At 37.4% G+C, this 16,728-nt stretch overlaps 1 protein-coding gene across 3 annotated transcripts; it reads left to right on the top strand.

The window, feature by feature from the left end:
• Positions 1–827: 827 nt before the first annotated feature.
• On the top strand, positions 828–15,685 carry mapkapk2b (MAPK activated protein kinase 2b). Of its 3 annotated transcripts, none has more exons than XM_036579052.1 (10): positions 828–1,172; positions 7,336–7,475; positions 8,689–8,753; positions 9,037–9,116; positions 10,879–11,005; positions 11,136–11,211; positions 13,253–13,377; positions 14,185–14,270; positions 15,047–15,127; positions 15,291–15,685. In XM_036579052.1, the coding sequence occupies exons 1-10, from the start codon at positions 969–971 to the stop codon at positions 15,432–15,434; spliced, it is 1,128 nt and encodes a 375-aa protein (XP_036434945.1). In that variant the 5' UTR covers positions 828–968; the 3' UTR covers positions 15,435–15,685. The 3 variants fall into 3 exon arrangements, with proteins under 3 accessions (XP_036434945.1, XP_036434946.1, XP_036434947.1); XM_036579053.1 differs by having other exon boundaries at positions 15,295–15,349; XM_036579054.1 differs by lacking the exon at positions 828–1,172 and adding an exon at positions 7,161–7,200.
• Positions 15,686–16,728: the final 1,043 nt, after the last annotated feature.

Below are 16,728 nucleotides of genomic sequence, written 5' to 3'. Positions count from 1 at the left end.
ACCAAACCTTTATTATTATTGCTGGTGGCCATAAGAGAAGGTAAAACGGTTTTCACTTGAAGATGTAATTTGCTACTTCAGTAGTGTAAACCATACTAATGAACGTTTTAAAATAACTTAAGAAGTGTAAACTTAAATGTCATAAATTCAATAATAACACAAAAAACAACACATTTGTGAAGTACTATGAGTGTATTGTATGTATACTATTTAATTTTCTTACTTATTTAAATTTGGTTTCCTCTAAATTTTATATAATTTGTTTTGTTTTTATTTTCATATTTGACTATTTGATAATTTCTAACAAATGCAACCTTTTGCCTTTTCTGTCGGCGCAGCAAGTACATACATTTGTATTTCCAATAGAGATTTGAATTGGACAAATATGGGAGCTAATGCGTTGCCCCGCCCCTTTCTGCGTGCCCCTCCCACTAACGCGCTGCTCAAGCATGTCAATCACGTGACGCGTGATGTTTTGAAGAGCCTCACTATGTCTGATGGACAGGCAACAGTCAAAGGAAAATGACCAATATATAACGGTATGAGACACAGTCCGCTCTCTGTACTCTTAGGCCGACTTCAGTTAGTGTGATATTGAGGCTTTACGAGAAATCCGGGAACGCCGAGTGGATGAGGAAAGAGACGAACTCCTACAACGTGATCTTACTCCACCACAGTCTGCCGGCTGGCTGTCAGAGCAGAGTCTGACCCCGAAACAGCACTCAAGTGATCACATGCGGGCTGTAGGACCGCCATGTGTCCAGCTGTATAGCAGCCAGCAGCTACTCGGACACACTGGAGTAGTATGAAGAGGCGCGGGCTGATGTGTTAAGGCATTAACGCTAATGCTCTGGTGTCTTTCCAGATTCTTCTTAACTGGATAGTCCCGAAATCCTTTAAGCGCCTCTGCAGAACTTCAGTAGTGGTGTGAGTTGAGGGGAAACTATGAGGATTTCTGGACCATCACCATGTTCTTAAACACGCAGAATGAGAGTGATTCAGACGCTGCCAGCCTCCTTTCCCCGCAGCCTGCAGTGAAATGGACTCAGAGAATAAAGAAGAAGGTGATAACGGAGGACTATAAGCTCTCGGGGCAGGTGCTCGGAGTTGGTCTCAATGGAAAGGTGTTCGAGATCTTCCAGAGGAGCTCCGGAGAGAAGTTCGCACTCAAGGTAACGGCTAGTTCAGCGCCGATGCGTTTAAACGTGCCAAAGCGAGTTTTTACACCAATTTCCTTTCGTTTAATCGTTTTTACTAACCAAAACAGTGAAGCTGTTGATTTCCCAAGTGAGAACAGGTTCACATCCTCTTCAGAGAACACACTTCCGCACAATTTTATACACACTTACTGTTATTTGCTGAATTAAACATATTGGGGGGAAAATAAAATATAAAATGTGGCCTGTGCAAAAGTTATGGCACATTTGTTCATTAAACTATAAAGAAAAAACATATTTCAGCATGTTCCATGTAGAGGACACATTAACGTATTTTCACTTAGAAAATAAACCATAAATGTAATTTGACCAGGGGGGTTATATATATCCACAATACAATACAAGTAGTCCCGTTTTACTGGATTTAGTGCGGCTCAGTATGTCAAATAGTGAATAAAAATCATTGTGTTCACAGTTTTTGACAGTAGTTTTTTAATTGTAGCACTATTGATTCTTTTTTCTCAGTTCCAACTGATCAGATGTCATATTTTGTAACATATTGTGTATCGTTAAAAATTTCTTGAAGGATCGCAATATTATATTTTTGCCATATTGCCCACCTCTCTCTCTCTTTCTCCCCCTCTCTCTCTCTCTCTTTCTCTCTCTCTCTCTCTCTCTATATATATATATATACATATATATATATATATATGTATTCCATTTAGTGTTACATTACTTCTATATGTACACACACACACACACACATATATATATATATATATATATATACATATATATATATACATATATGTAAATATATATAAACAAAATGATGTGTGTGTGCATACAAAGTTGTTTCATAAAGTTGATCAAAAGTTGTTCCATTTTAATACTTTTTGTTATTTTATATAAAATACAGCTTATTACATATCGCTGCTGTCAGAACACAACCTCATAACTTTACAGGAGAAGGAAAAAACATACTTTAATTTTAATGTAAGTCAAAGGAATCAAAGTCATTTTGGGCCACTTCTTTTGGTCCATTCATTGTGAAATGTAAACACAATGTAAAGGGCGACAGTTTTTGGATTATGTCAAAAAACGAAAAAGAACAAAATTGGAGATACAGTGTTTTGTTTCAAGAGCAGCAATATATTATTACTTGTATAAGTTATAACTTATATGTGGATTTAATGTGGATTTAAAGATTACAAGCATTTTACTAAAAGCTAGTTTTGTTCAATATTTCAAGTTATTCTGTGAACAAGAAGTGAATAAACTGATAATGTACTGTAATTATTTATTTACATTTTTTTGTCAAGTTAGATTAACTTATAACATAATTCACAAAGATGTGACAGAGGACTCAACTGATCACACTTTGATTTCCAACAGGCGAGGCCAATTTCATGAGAAAAACATCACTCTAGGCCTTCTGGAAATGCTAGATAAGTCAGTGACTGTGAATGTGAGCACTAAACTAGCCAGGTTTCATTCAGATGTTAGAAGCAGAAAAGAGCAGCAGCTCTGTACCAGGTCTCTTTACTGAAAGAGTCACTGTAAAACATATGTTAATATGTCTATTACAAGCTTTAAATATTATGGTTTAATTGAGAACACCAAAAAAGTTCATGTGAATCACTGTTAGCACTAACATACTACTAGAATCCAATAGGGATGCTAGCAGAAATGAGTATGATGGTAGAGAAGTTTTTGACATTTTAATAGTCATAGTTCACCACTGTTCAGAAAATGATGTTATACACTAACTATAGGGCAATGACTGAAAAACAAACAGCATATTTCATAGCATCTTCATTAGGCCTGTCACAATTATTACATAATCACCTAATCGCAGTTATTTGAGATGAACGCAATTATTTAAGCTGACTGCCATCATTTTCCACAGTCATCAGGTTTCAGTTATATTATGCTACAACAAACAAAATATAAATTGGGTGATCTGATTTAAGGCAAATAAATGTAAATAAAAGACAGCAGTAAATGTGTTCATTGAGACATCATGGGGCTCATGAAGACTATATAGTTCTGACTTCTAACTTGGCGCTCTAATATACTTAGAGGTCAGTGTTGAGTAATGTGTTTTATTTGTATGTAGCTAATTCTTGTAACCCTCATTTAAACCCATTGCCAGGCCAAAGGTTTTAATAGACACTATAACCTAAGAATAGCTCAGCCAGTTTGAATTGAATTCCCTGTAAATACTGAATACTAAGTCTTAGTATGTAATAAGCCTGGGATTTTAAGGGGTTAAACATTTTTAGCATGTATGCTGGCAAAATGAGTGTCTTTTTGGCTTATATTTTCACTCTCATGAAGGATGCTTAGCTTTGTTTAACTCTACACATAATTCTGTGTTATTGTAAACATTATGTGAGTGTGCTCAGTACTGATTTGACAGTACAACCAGTGTTAAGTACTTAGTAAACATAGGTAGAGTATAAGGTGGCCAGTTAGCTGTTGTGGCCACTTTTTGGTTTGTATTTTAATAGTTGCAAACAATGAACAGGCAAAGACAATTAAATCATTAATCACAACTGTTTATATGTCAGCTAAAATTTCATGATTGTGACAGTCCAAATCCTGATTAGTTTCTTTTTATTCATATATGAAATTGCGCACTAGATTTGTACTTACGAATGATCCATTATAAATGCTTAGGACATTTCCTAGAAACTGCCCCCACCATATGGGGGTATACTATAAACACATTCCTGGAAGGACAGAATCTGCTTCAAGGACAAAACACTATTCATCACTGACATGCCCATATGCTGCCTAGAGCTTCATGTTTCCAACACAGCATCTCCTGTGTTTACATCCTCCCATGATTACTGTATGACATGCCATTATTCAGGAGAACATACTTTAAAGTGGTGCGAAGGTGCAGTTCAACAGCTTGCTGGTCAGTGTTTGTACCTCTCATCCATAGAAATCACACACACACAAAAACACACACACACACACACTTGTCATCTCTCATCATAAACACACTCACGCAAGCACTATTTTTTCTGTACGTTCCTCCCAGAGCTGGTTTCATATTTCTGTTTTTTATCTGTCTATTTGAGATGAGCATGCGCTTTTCCAGTAGGAGATAAGGTGTAGTTTTTCATCATGCAGTCAGAATATTGATCCATCCTGCTCAGTTGGCTTTTGAGCGTTCGGAAACACAGAACACACAGTGCAGGCCTGGGAAAACCGACTGCCTCATCAATGTCCTCCATGCAGCCCTGAACTCAATGACAGAAAGTGACGCCACAGCATCTCACAGCTCGGCAAAGGCTCAAGCTCTTAAGCACTGAATCATTTTAGTGGTGACCGAATCAGGGTACTAAATCACACAGCAAACGTCTCTGCCCAAATGGCAAAGAACAGAAGTCAAAGCTGATTAATTTACGCAGAAAGCTGTCACTGACTTTAAAAGACAGTGGCACTGACTCAAGCACCAGACTGAGTGTCTGGCTCATATACAGCTCTGGCAATTAACCGGGGTATGGGGGGGGGTTGTGACTGTTATCCTCTTAACTCACCATCTGCTTAAACAACTTAGACAGGAGTGAATGGAAGAGACGCCACCAGCCTCAACCTCCAAATAAAGAATCCATAGTAAAAGGCCAATTGATCCATCCAGGCTCTGCCCACAGATGCGTTTTTTTCATAGAAAAATGGTTTTAATTTGCTATAACAACATAGTGCAGCTCGGAAGTATTTTAATCTGCAAGTTCAACCCAATGTAGTAACATTATAACAGACATAAACCAATGGTGCATTAATGTTTCTCATTAGGTTGAATAAGATTTTTGCCAACATTCTGTAAAGCTTGTCCAACCTCGCAACAGTTGCTATAAGAGAACACATTTGTGTGCGGAGCATGAATAGGTGAGTTTCTTCATTTCATTCTGATTTAACACAAAGGATCTTTATTTACATAATTTGGAAGTGTATCAGATTAGATCATTCAAATGCAAATGTAATGTGCAAAACTGGCAACATGTTCCCATGTTTGAATTTAAATTCCTCCATCATATTGGGGAATTTGGGCTCAAAATGAAAAAACAAATTTAGCTAGAAAAGTGTACTCACTGAATAAAATGAGTGATTGTGCATCTTAAAAAATTGCAAGGTGGTTGCTACGGTGTTACCAAACAGTTACTATGGTATTTTAGGTGGTTGATAAGTATTTTTGCTATTTTATCCCAGGTGGTTGCTAGGGTGTTGCCAGGTGGTTGTTAGAGTGTTGCTAGGTAGCTGCTATGGTATCCCTAGTGGTTGCTAGGATGTGGCTAGATGGTTGCTATGGTTCCCCACATGATTAATAGGGTGCTTCTAATGGACTTGATTCAACATAAGTTGGGTGCACAAACTTTTGCATCTCATTCATTCCTATGGGGAACGTTGTTATTTAACGATGATTGTACAAAAACTGTATATCCGATCAAAAAGCTTTACATAAGCACATGATTACCAATCAGGCAGAACATTCCAGTGTTGGAACAGTGTCGATATCTTGAAAACTGCGGGACGAATTGGTGGACAAAAATCTGACAGAAAAAGAAGAAGGGTTAGATTTAGGTTTTGGCTGAGGTTAAGGTTAGGGTTGGAGTAAATTAATATAAATTTAACCCCTTTGAATGGCCAGGGTGCATCAGGAAAATAGCTCAGCCAGTTTCCACTGTTCATGTAGTTACTGAATAATAAGTATGTAATAAACCTGGGATTTTAAGGGGTTAATAGAAAATGGGTAGAATATAACTTCAAAGCATCTACAAAGTATTTACAGTGAGCTATCCAAAATTCTAAAATATCAAGAAAGCAGAAATGATGCATCACTTAAACACAATGTAACTTATTGCATTTGTTGTATATTCATAGTGAGAATTTCTTTGTTTAATGTTCTGCTTCTATGTGTATTATTTTTCACTTTGTTATGTTTCCCTTAGCATTTATTTATCTTATGAAATTAGTATTAATTGTATTCATTTATACAAAAAAATAAACAAGTAATGGAGTGACTGGGAGCCCCCGAGAAGGATTTTGATTATGGCTTTCACATGTTCAGAAACAGCTCTGCTAGAAACATAGCAGAAATTAAAGTATGATCTTAACCATATTATTTATTGCTCATTGTTTTCAAGGTAGTGTCTTTCGGAAATATGTTGAGAATTATGTATCCTGGCAATTGCGCACCTATTGCCATGAGTATCAAATAAACTGCTTTCTGGGGCACTCTAGGAACCCCATATACTCCGTACATAAGAACTGTTTTTGGGGCTATATCCTAAGACTACTCAATGTAATGGAATGTATCACATTATGATAAATATAAACAGACTGTTTCAGGCTTGGTTCTTTCCAGCTCTGGCTCAAAGAAGTGCTTTCCACAACCTTCTCAATGACATAACTGCCCTCTCCTTCACTCCCTAGAGCTAAGACAAGAACTTCTCTGAGCTCTTTTATATTTAGCTAGTGGGAATTGCATTATGGTGATATATTTGGGTTTCCTAAAAAGCTCTTATGAGATCCAAGAGACTGCATTTCTGTTTTTAAGGAAGGACAATATTACAGCAGCTTGTGATTGAAAATATCCTTTTTTCTGGAAGTGAAATTCCATTTGTGTGGAGCTTCTCCATTCTGTTTTCAGTTTGTGTGGAAAGTGGAACTCCTCTTTTATCCAAGACATTTAACCCTTAGATGTCAGAACTATCACCAATGATAACTAAGCATGGTGTAATTTTCCGTTGATTTTATTCTCACTTGTAGGTTGTTGAAACAAGCAGAGAAAATCTGTAAAGGTACAGATTTCCAGTTTTCAAACGGTGTGCCATATTTGTTCTCTAAAGCAAAAGAAGAGACATTTCATTATGATTAGAATTTTACAACAACTTGTTGTTGTGTATACAGTCTTGTTTGCAGAAAGAATAACATTTCTGTACATTTTTGTCATGTTTTTATCTTATTTTGACAGTGAAACAAGCAGAAGAAGATGGAAATACAGACTTAAAATGTATTGATACAGAATGTAAATACTTTACGTAATTACATCATTACATTATAGCAAATATATAGCAAGAATAGCAAAACAACAGTTATACATTTGGACTTCCGGTATGAAAACATTCATCATTATTTTTTTATCTGTGTAAATACCCTGCAGATGCTGAAGGACTGTCCAAAGGCCCGTCGGGAGGCGGAGCTTCACTGTCAGGCATCTGTCTGTCCCCGGGTTGTGCGGATCGCGGACGTCTTTGATAACTTCTACCAAGGCAAAAAGTGTCTCCTCCTCGTCATGGAGTGGTAAGACTGTGCTTATTAAGCTTTACTACACATACACATACTAGTGATGAGCATTTCAGTCAAATTTGATATTCATTTTTAAAGCATTATTCTAAAAATATTTTAATATTAATAAGAGTCCGGAGGATACAGGCTATCACACCTTACACTTGAACAGTGACACCACTCGGCATCTTACGTCTACTTACTATATTAAATGCACACTAGAAATCTATAGTAGTGACGTGACTAAAAATGCACACAGAAAGATGTGTCAATCTAAAGTCTTAAAGACAAACAGACAAATGAAAATCATCTGATTTATCTGATCTTACATCATTACCAAATCGTCACATTAGGAGGCGACAAATCACTAATGTCGTCTCAAGTCTGTCTCTTGTGGGTGTATTCGAGGCTGCATTTGTTCTTGCTTGAGGGCGTGTACACTGTCCAGCTTCTGACAAGATAATGTAAAGAATATGTACTATGCATGTATCGTTGTTTTCATTAACATATGAGCTGCAGTTATAAGTTTATAAACTTCTTTTCCATTTTTTGGAGTGATACTATTGGGAATAGGAATAAAAGGCTGGTAGGAACAAAAAGTCCAGAGAGCAGAGGACCATGTCTACTACTGGTTCGAGAAATCATTTAAATTGTCTCTTCACTGCGTCATAGTTCATTTGCATGAAATAGAAGAGAAAATTTCAGCTCGATTGTCGCTTGTTACCCTGCTGCCGAGTCGCCTGTCGATAAATTGTGACTACAGAAATCACGTATTCCCATAGGAAATGACTGGTAACCTGTCGTCTGCACATTTTCATCTCTTAAATTTCTTACTCTTTTTTATTATTTATATGCTACAATGGGATAATTAGTGGTGGCTAGCTAGTGTAATCAAAATTGGTGAAGCCTTTATCTTGAATGTGACAATCATGATGGTCAATATGGTACAGACTACGTAAACTAAGTAAGTTAAGGTCAGTATTACTCACTGCCCACTTGCTCGGATATATCCTCATCTTCATTAAGTAGCTTTTTTTTCAGCTGATATACATTTGGATGAAATATTTATTTTAGTTTGCCTGAGCGTTCTTGCTATTCTATCCTATTCTTTTCTAGCTCACTGATGTATTACTGCCGTACTGCTGTTATTACTGTTTTTCAGATTTATGGGTAGCTATATGTTTACTTTACTATATGACTGTTATCATTCTGTCTTGTCTTATCCCAGCATGGATGGGGGTGAGCTATTCCGACGCATCAAGGCACGGCGTGAGCAGGCGTTTACTGAGAGAGGTATGTACACAGCATTTTGTGGGCTCATTATGTAGTTTTTAACCCAAAGATGTTTTATTCATTAACCTCTGTGAATTAGTCTGTAAGTACTAGGAATCTAATGCAAAAGTCATGTAGTTATAAAAGTTATGCATGTATAGGCCCACATATAAGTCATTAGGTTTTAAATTAATGATTAATAAAATGGTGAAAAAAAATATGAATTAGACTATACAATTCATACAGCTCAGCTGCAGATTGGCCTTTCATTATTAGGGTTATTATTTCTATATTCTCTGTGCAGAGGCCTCAGCCATTATGAAGAGCATAGGTGAAGCCATCGACTTTCTACATTCCATTAACATAGCACACAGAGATGTGAAGGTAAGCAACATCTTTGCAAGCTGAACTCATTAAACTGCAGACATATTATTTACTTTTTAACTTTAAAACTTACTGTATTACTCAGTACTCCCTTTAATTCAAAGACGATAGAAGTTACTATTTAATAACTACTATGAATTATTCAGTAACTATGAAACTAATATGAGATATGAGAGTGAGGATATGAAAGTAAGGATATGAGAGTGAGGATATGAAAGTAAGGATATGAGAGTGAGGGCCTGAAACTGAAATGTGGACGCACCTACAGGCCCTTGCAGTATAATTTGGTCAGTTTGAATCTGTCCATTCAGTCTGACAGAGCTTTTCAGATTTATGCATAATTAAACTGCTTGCTGAGTCAGGATTGTTTACAGTGGCAGTAACAGAAACCAGACATCTGACGCATACCTTCCAGAAAGTTACTAATACAGTGCCTAATGCCTGAGACATTGAGTGTGTTTACATGCACTTAATAATCTGATAACTGCAGAAAATCAGATTTTGTCAGTAATCTGATCAATGTGTTTATATGCACTTCAGTAATCAGATAATGGGAAAACTCCAGGTTAACATGAGTCGGACAGTAATCAGATTTCTGCTTCGCAACCAGCCAATAAACTCACAGAAGAAAATGGGACGTAAACGTGATGTAAAACTCAAACTCCATGCCGCTGCTTTTCTTTTTTTTTAAAAGCATTGTGCATCTTTACCTAAAAAATATGAACATACATCATCTAGAAGATGAAGAATAAATCCTTTATTTCATTGAGAATGTAGTTGGTTTTGGTGTTGCTACAAAAGTGTTTTGCTGCATCTCACAGCAATGCTGCTTGTTTATTTCTAGTACAGCAGTCTGTTTTTGCACATGCGCAGACTAAGAAATCTGAAAGAAATCAGAGTAAGAGTTTATATGCACTGAGAAATCTGATTACTGAGCTAAAATCTAGCTCTCTTTATCAGATTTCTTATTTGGATTTCTAGATCAGAGTATGGTGTTTACATGACCATTTAAATAATCGGGTAACTGCAGAAATCCAATTATGTTTTGATTATTGAGTAAATGCAGTTGCTGTTTTACAATATTTTTGAAATTTTGGAGAATTTGTCTCTGAAAAATATTCAAAATCTATCATGGTAGAGGGGTACATGCAGGGAAATGTAAGGCAAAAGCGTTCCTAAAAAAACATTTTTTGATTTTACCACAATTTTACCATCATTAACATGACATACAAAACCTTAGAAGGCAAGTGTAGGTTCACTGGTCATTTTGGATAGTAAATAAGATGTCTATATTTGCAGACATCTTGTCTCCTGGTTCCTATCACCACTATTTTAAAGAAATCTGTGTCATTAATTTTCTCTACAGTGCACTTTTGTCTGCACCAAATCACTCTGAATGACTTTATTTGCATCTTTATTTGCAATCATTGAACTATATACAAAAGCTAATATACCTACATTACTTGGAGGTCAAATACGTAGCACAATCCTCCAGCCTCAGTCTGTATTCCCAGAGCAGTATTACAATCATGCTGACCCTGGTCAGCAATCAATCAGCTTGCATGATTAGGCACTGAATGTATATGGAGAAACAAAGACAAGATCAAGCAGATGTCTTACCTCTGAAGGCTGAATGTATCCTACACAGACTATCAATCAATGACAGGTAAAAACGCCTATGAAAAATGGATTAGAGAAATTTCTATGGGCATCTCAAGACAAGTCATTTCATCATTCTTCTATTATGTTGTCTATCTGTCAGCCAGAGAATTTGCTCTATACATCAATGCATCCTGACGCTCAGCTCAAGCTCACAGACTTTGGATTCGCCAAAGAGACCACGTCCCAGAGCTGCCTGGCCACACCATGTTACACTCCCTACTATGCGGGTAAGGAAGGGCTAGCTGGCATAGCATGTCACAAAATAAAAGGATTCTCTTAGTGTCTTTCACAGATGCGTATTCGGAGACTTCAGATGTTTTATTGGTTTAACGGTTCTTTCCATTGTTTTTATTCCAGCCCCTGAAGTGCTTGGCCCTGAGAAATATGACAAATCATGTGACATGTGGTCACTAGGTGTCATCATGTACATACTGTAAGTGACTGTCTTGAAAGCTAAATTATCGTAGCCGGTCGGGCTGTAGTTAGGCCGCATTCACGAGGACATTTTGGCATTTATGTTTTGGTAAAACACATCAGTATTTGTTGCTGGTTTGTTGTAGGTGTGTTAATGGATGCATGTGAGCAGAAAACTTTTTCAATAAAAATGCTGGGACTCCCACAAAAATCTAAGCATCTGCCCAGTGGAGATCATAAGTTCAGCTCAACCTCAGCGATGCCACAGCCATCCATGGCTGGGACTCTAAGAGAGCTTAACTGGCCTCACTCTCTCTGAGTGGGTAGGATGGCCCAACTTCTCCCCATCACTGAGCCAATACTAGCCACTGTGGGCCTCTGTTAGTTGATGTTACATATAGCGGTGTACATTTTAACTCATTTTGATATTCGATTATCCATACAGGTTGATGAACAGGCAATCAGTTAACCGCAGGGGAGAAAAACGAGAGAAAAAACACTTTGGCTGATATTTATGTAGGGCTGTAAGCTTACCTGTTCAGGTAACAATACTAGTATTGCAGTATATAGCTGAGGAAAATAGCTATTTTTGTGTCGTGAGGTGGCTAATTCTGCCAGTCCTGGAGGGTCAGTGTCCAGCACAGTTTGGTAGTTTCCCAACTCAAACACACCCACAACACCTGGCAATTAACGGATGAGTGTAATCAGAAGTGTTTGAGCAAGTAAATCACTAAACTGTGCTGTACTTTTACCCTCCAGGACTGGAGTTGTTCACCCCTGAGCTAAGCTAACAAAGCTAAATGGCACAGCACTGCATGCTGATAAGGATTCGTTGACTTTTTTACAGGTGGATGATGTGTCAACATGTTAGTTTGTCAGAGAAATATATTTTCACTGTTTCTAGACCTAGTTAACATCAGCTAGAGTAGTTAGCCTGGTTAGCGACAAAAGCCCACCACAGCTGATTGTGCTGTCTCAGCCTTTTTAGTCAAGGCATTCTTGGTAAAGTGCTCACATTAATGTACTTATCTCCTTACTTACATACTAACATGTGAACACAAGTGAACTCACCTTGTTAAAACAGAAAATCAGCATTTACTGAATTGTTAGACTGTATATTTTCTTCGTTTTCCCATGATAAAAAAACAAACACCAAATAGTGATTTTAGTATTCAAATACTGGTTTACAAAGTACTCCAGTACCCGTGCACATCCCTAGTAACATAATTAGTGGTTAGCATTTGCCTTGAAGTGTGTTGAGTTGTGCAATGACACTGCATTAGAGTCAGTTTGAAACCATGTGGTGCTGCTTCACATGACTCAGAGGAATTACATGCTAGCCTTCATTCTACCAGCTTAGTAGCATCGTAGACCTAAATGGCAGGTAAAACAGGACATGAGGAGAAAATATGTTTCTTAGCAAAGCAGCTGATTTGCCAACTACTGAAAGCTGATCCTACAGAAAGAATGACCCTCACAGAGTTCATGTGCTTTTCCTGGATCAATGAGAGTTGTGGGCTTTATTTTTCCCTTTTTTTAAATTGTATTGACTTTTCATTTAATCAATAGAAGACAAACAAAATCATACCTCTTCACTCAACACTATTCTTTTCCTTCTACTTGTTTTTTTTTCCACATGCATACAAGTTTTTTTGTAAAAGCGACCTTAAAGTGACCTTAAAGTGACCTTGGGCATGAGGAAGGCACTAAATAAATAAAACAACTAAACTGCTGGCAGAAGCAAAAAAGGCGAGTCACTGTGAGTCATCCTTATAGATCTTTAGAGCTCGATTGTACAGATCTGCAGTGATTATTTTCTTCCCTATCTTGCTTAATATCAATGTGACTGACTAAAGCCCAGCCTACTCTCTGATGCAGGATTCTGTTGGACATTACGAAAAAACTCTAAATTGAACAGTTCTTAAAATTTAAAATTCATCATTCAATAGCAAAAAAACAGTAGCAATGAGGTGCCTTTTAAAAGGATACCAAAATGTCCTTATGAACACAGCTTGAATCTCCCGTCTCTCACTGTAATTAACATTCTGTTCTTCCTCTAGATTGTGTGGATATCCCCCTTTTTACTCAAACCACGGCTTGACGCTGTCCCCAGGAATGAAGAAACGGATACGGAACGGCCAGTATGAATTTCCTAACCCTGAATGGTCAGCGGTCTCAGAAGAAGGTAAGAATTATTATTCAGTAGGTATTCAGTAAGAAGGTATTCAGTACACAGGGCATTCAAAAATGAATGAACAATGAAACTCTTGCACTACAGCAGCATGTTCCTACAGCTAAGGTGATAAAAAAGACGTACACAGGGAGCCTTAGAGGAGGGAAGTGTTGCACATACGCAAAAAGTATTGCAAATCGTTGCTGTCCAAAAAAAATGTGTTTGTTCATTTTTTAACATTGTAACAATGAATTACATGCACTTATATTAAAAGATAAGAAAGTATCTGCCTTCTCGTATTAAGTTACTGTCTTGTTTTTCTTTGGACCGAGAAGAAATACTAGACAAGTCCACCAGACAACAAGTACCACTGAATAAAAGTAAGGGTTCCAAACAGTAGAGGTGACTGGCAGTATGGAGTGAGTTAGATGGCGGGAATAAATAGAAATAGTGCAAAATGCTCAGTGCATTAATGTGAGGACACATCCCACGCAGAGAACAGGCAAACTCCACACAGAAACAACCCTGGTCACCCGGCCGGGAATCGAACCCAGGCCCTTCTTGCTGTGAGGCAACAGCGCTACCCACTGCGCCACCGTGCCGCCCGCAATATATACAGTAAACAAGAATATGGTACAAAATAATAAACAGATGCAAAATGTACAATTATCCAGCTACGGTATGAAACATATAAGAGTGCAAAGGAAAAATGCACTGACCAAGAACACAAAATTTGCCATACTTTCTGTGAAAGTCCTGTGGAAGCTCTGGCTTTGTTTCAGCACTTTCTGATGGGGCAGTTTTTTTCTGTTTTCCCAGCAAAGCAGCTGATTCGGCAACTACTGAAAACTGATCCTACAGAAAGAATGACCATCACAGAGTTCATGCGCCATCCCTGGATCAATGTGAGTTCTCTGCATCATTTTATTTATTGTTTTTTCAAAATTGTATTGGCTTTTCATTTAACCAAGACAAAAACATAAAAAGGTAGCCTATAATAAACTGGCAACCAACAAACAATTCAGTCCACACAGAGGAAAGACCATCCTTTGTTTAGCATCAAATAACTACACACATGCACACATTGATTTACTATTAACTTGCATTTAAAATAAATAATGTAAATCTGAAGTCAGAAATATTTTTTCAAACCTCCAATGTTCAGTCTTAGAAGTTGGTTGCATTTTCTGCTTCTCATGATATACGTAACCCCAAACACAGGCAGTAATGTTGAGGTCTACGCTCTGCAGTGGTCAGTCCATTGTTCTGAGAACACCGGTTTTGTTGTTTTTTTTTTTGTTTCCCCTTCTCAGTAAGGGCTTCTTGACAGCTACACCTTCTTTCAGTCTCACAGCACTGTAATTTTGGACCATTACTATTGGTCATTTTGTCATGAAATGTTCATAATAAAAGGTAAAGGGCATTTAGTGTTTTTTAAGTAGTGTAAAGGAATGGAGTCGGTTTAGATGTGACAGCGACAACCTATTAACAAGAAACCACAGTTCTGCATATTTCAGTTTTATTTATGATGAGTGGCATTATGACAACTACCACTAACAGCTATGCACTAATCAGCAGCTTGTTACAGAGTAGATGAGTCCTGCATGTCTTTAGACAATTTACATTATACACCTAAACCTGTTTCCATGTCTTCTTTTATGCTGATAAAAACATCCTGCAGAGCTCAGTCGATGTACCTCAGACTCCTCTGCACACCAGTCAAGTTCTGACAGAGGAAAGCCACGTCTGGGATGAAGTCAAGGTCAGTAGCAGTTTCCCACATACTGACCTGTGGGATTAAGTCTGTGTAATTCATTCTGAAAAGGAGTTACTCAGGATCTGTAGGCGGGGCTTGCTCTCTATATAGTAATTAAATGTGAATTTTTTTTTATTTTTGGCTGATATTTTTTTGCTGGTATGTCCAGGAAGAGATGACTAATGCCTTGGCCACGATGAGAGTGGACTACGAGCAAGTCAAAATCAAGACAATTGAGGACTCGTCCAATCCGCTTCTTATGAAGAGAAGAAAGAAACTGGCTAATGCATCACCAGAACCACCAGGGCTCTGACAAACAAACTAACAAGACACACTCACACAGTTCAGTCCACCATGGGCACTTACACTTAAAAACACACACCCAGCACCAACGATCACTCTGATCCACTTTTCTTATTACTCAGACTGTAGAGACGTGTTGCCTTTTGATTTATTTATTCCAGCGTGCACCAAAGATAAACCAAACGTGGAATTCTTGTTACTATTTTTCAATGATGTTTGTCCCTTGTTTTGCTTTTCATGAATAAAAAAGTGTGATTTGTCCGTGTTGTGTTGCTGTTGGCTTTCTATCTGATGTTGGTGGAGTAAGATAGATTAAAACACAGTAACCTAAAAAGATTGAACATTTCTGCATTATTCAGTGGTTGAGATGTAAACAAGTGGTTTGATGTGAACTGGTTCATTGTAGAGAAACTAGCCGAATGATTTCTTTAAAGTGGTGGTGAAAGAAACATGGGTTGCAATGTCTGCAACACATATATAGCCATTTTATTCCTAATCCCAAACCAGCAATGAACCTACATGAGTCTTGAGTTTTTGTGGGTAAATCTGGAAAAAATAAGTTTTCTTTGTAGACTATTTTGCCTAACAACAACCTGCATGTATCCCTCCACCATAAATGGAATAAAAAAAAATCTTTGTAGCCCAAAATCTTCTCAAAATTATTAGCGTATTCATAACAATTTTATGTAATAACCTTCTGTGAGGGAGCTTTCATAGACTTTAAACTTTCATAAACTTTCACCACCACTGTGAACAATTCTGACTCTGTTAGTTTCTAGGACGGAGCATTTCACATCAAAGCACTCTTAATGCCTTTTTTTTTATATATATACATATTAATGGTTTAATTACGCAGACATTTTGACAAAAAAATCATCAAAATCCCTCTAAGTCAGTTGGTAAAAAAAAATTAACAGATTTTGTCAATTAGATTAAATACTCTGTTGTATCATCACTGTGCTGTTGCGGTTTTCAGACTATTAACATGTTACATGAAGGTTTCTGTAAGTGTCAAATAAGTAATACTTTCAATGAATGAAGAGCACCCCCTGCTGACCGAGAGAGAGACGTTGGATTTGTCAGGGGAAAAAGTGCTTTGGCAAGTGGGCAAAACTTGGTCTGATATTAATTTGACGGGTTTTAAAAAAGGTATGTAGAATTTTAAATTTCTTTAAAATTACGTAATAATGCAGCTGAAATGTGAAGGCCATCAGTTATCAAACTTTTAACTGACATACTTTTTAGCCGATCTTGTTAAGAGGACATTGCCCCGCCCATCTGTATCTATACATGGCTCATGAACT

The sequence above is a fragment of the Colossoma macropomum genome, unplaced genomic scaffold (genome assembly GCF_904425465.1).
Source record: "Colossoma macropomum unplaced genomic scaffold, Colossoma_macropomum, whole genome shotgun sequence".
Lineage (NCBI taxonomy): Eukaryota > Metazoa > Chordata > Actinopteri > Characiformes > Serrasalmidae > Colossoma > Colossoma macropomum.
Note: the sequence above shows the minus strand (reverse complement) of the source record. Positions and strands in the feature narration are given on the sequence as shown.

Coding starts and splice junctions, on each gene's coding strand:
- mapkapk2b (XM_036579052.1), top strand. CDS start 969: ATGTTCTTAAACACGCAGAATGAGAGTGATTCAGACGCTGCCAGCCTC. Junction 11,006..11,135: donor TTACACTCCCTACTATGCGG/GTAAGGAAGGGC, acceptor TTTTTATTCCAG/CCCCTGAAGTGCTTGGCCCT. Junction 13,378..14,184: donor GTCAGCGGTCTCAGAAGAAG/GTAAGAATTATT, acceptor CTGTTTTCCCAG/CAAAGCAGCTGATTCGGCAA.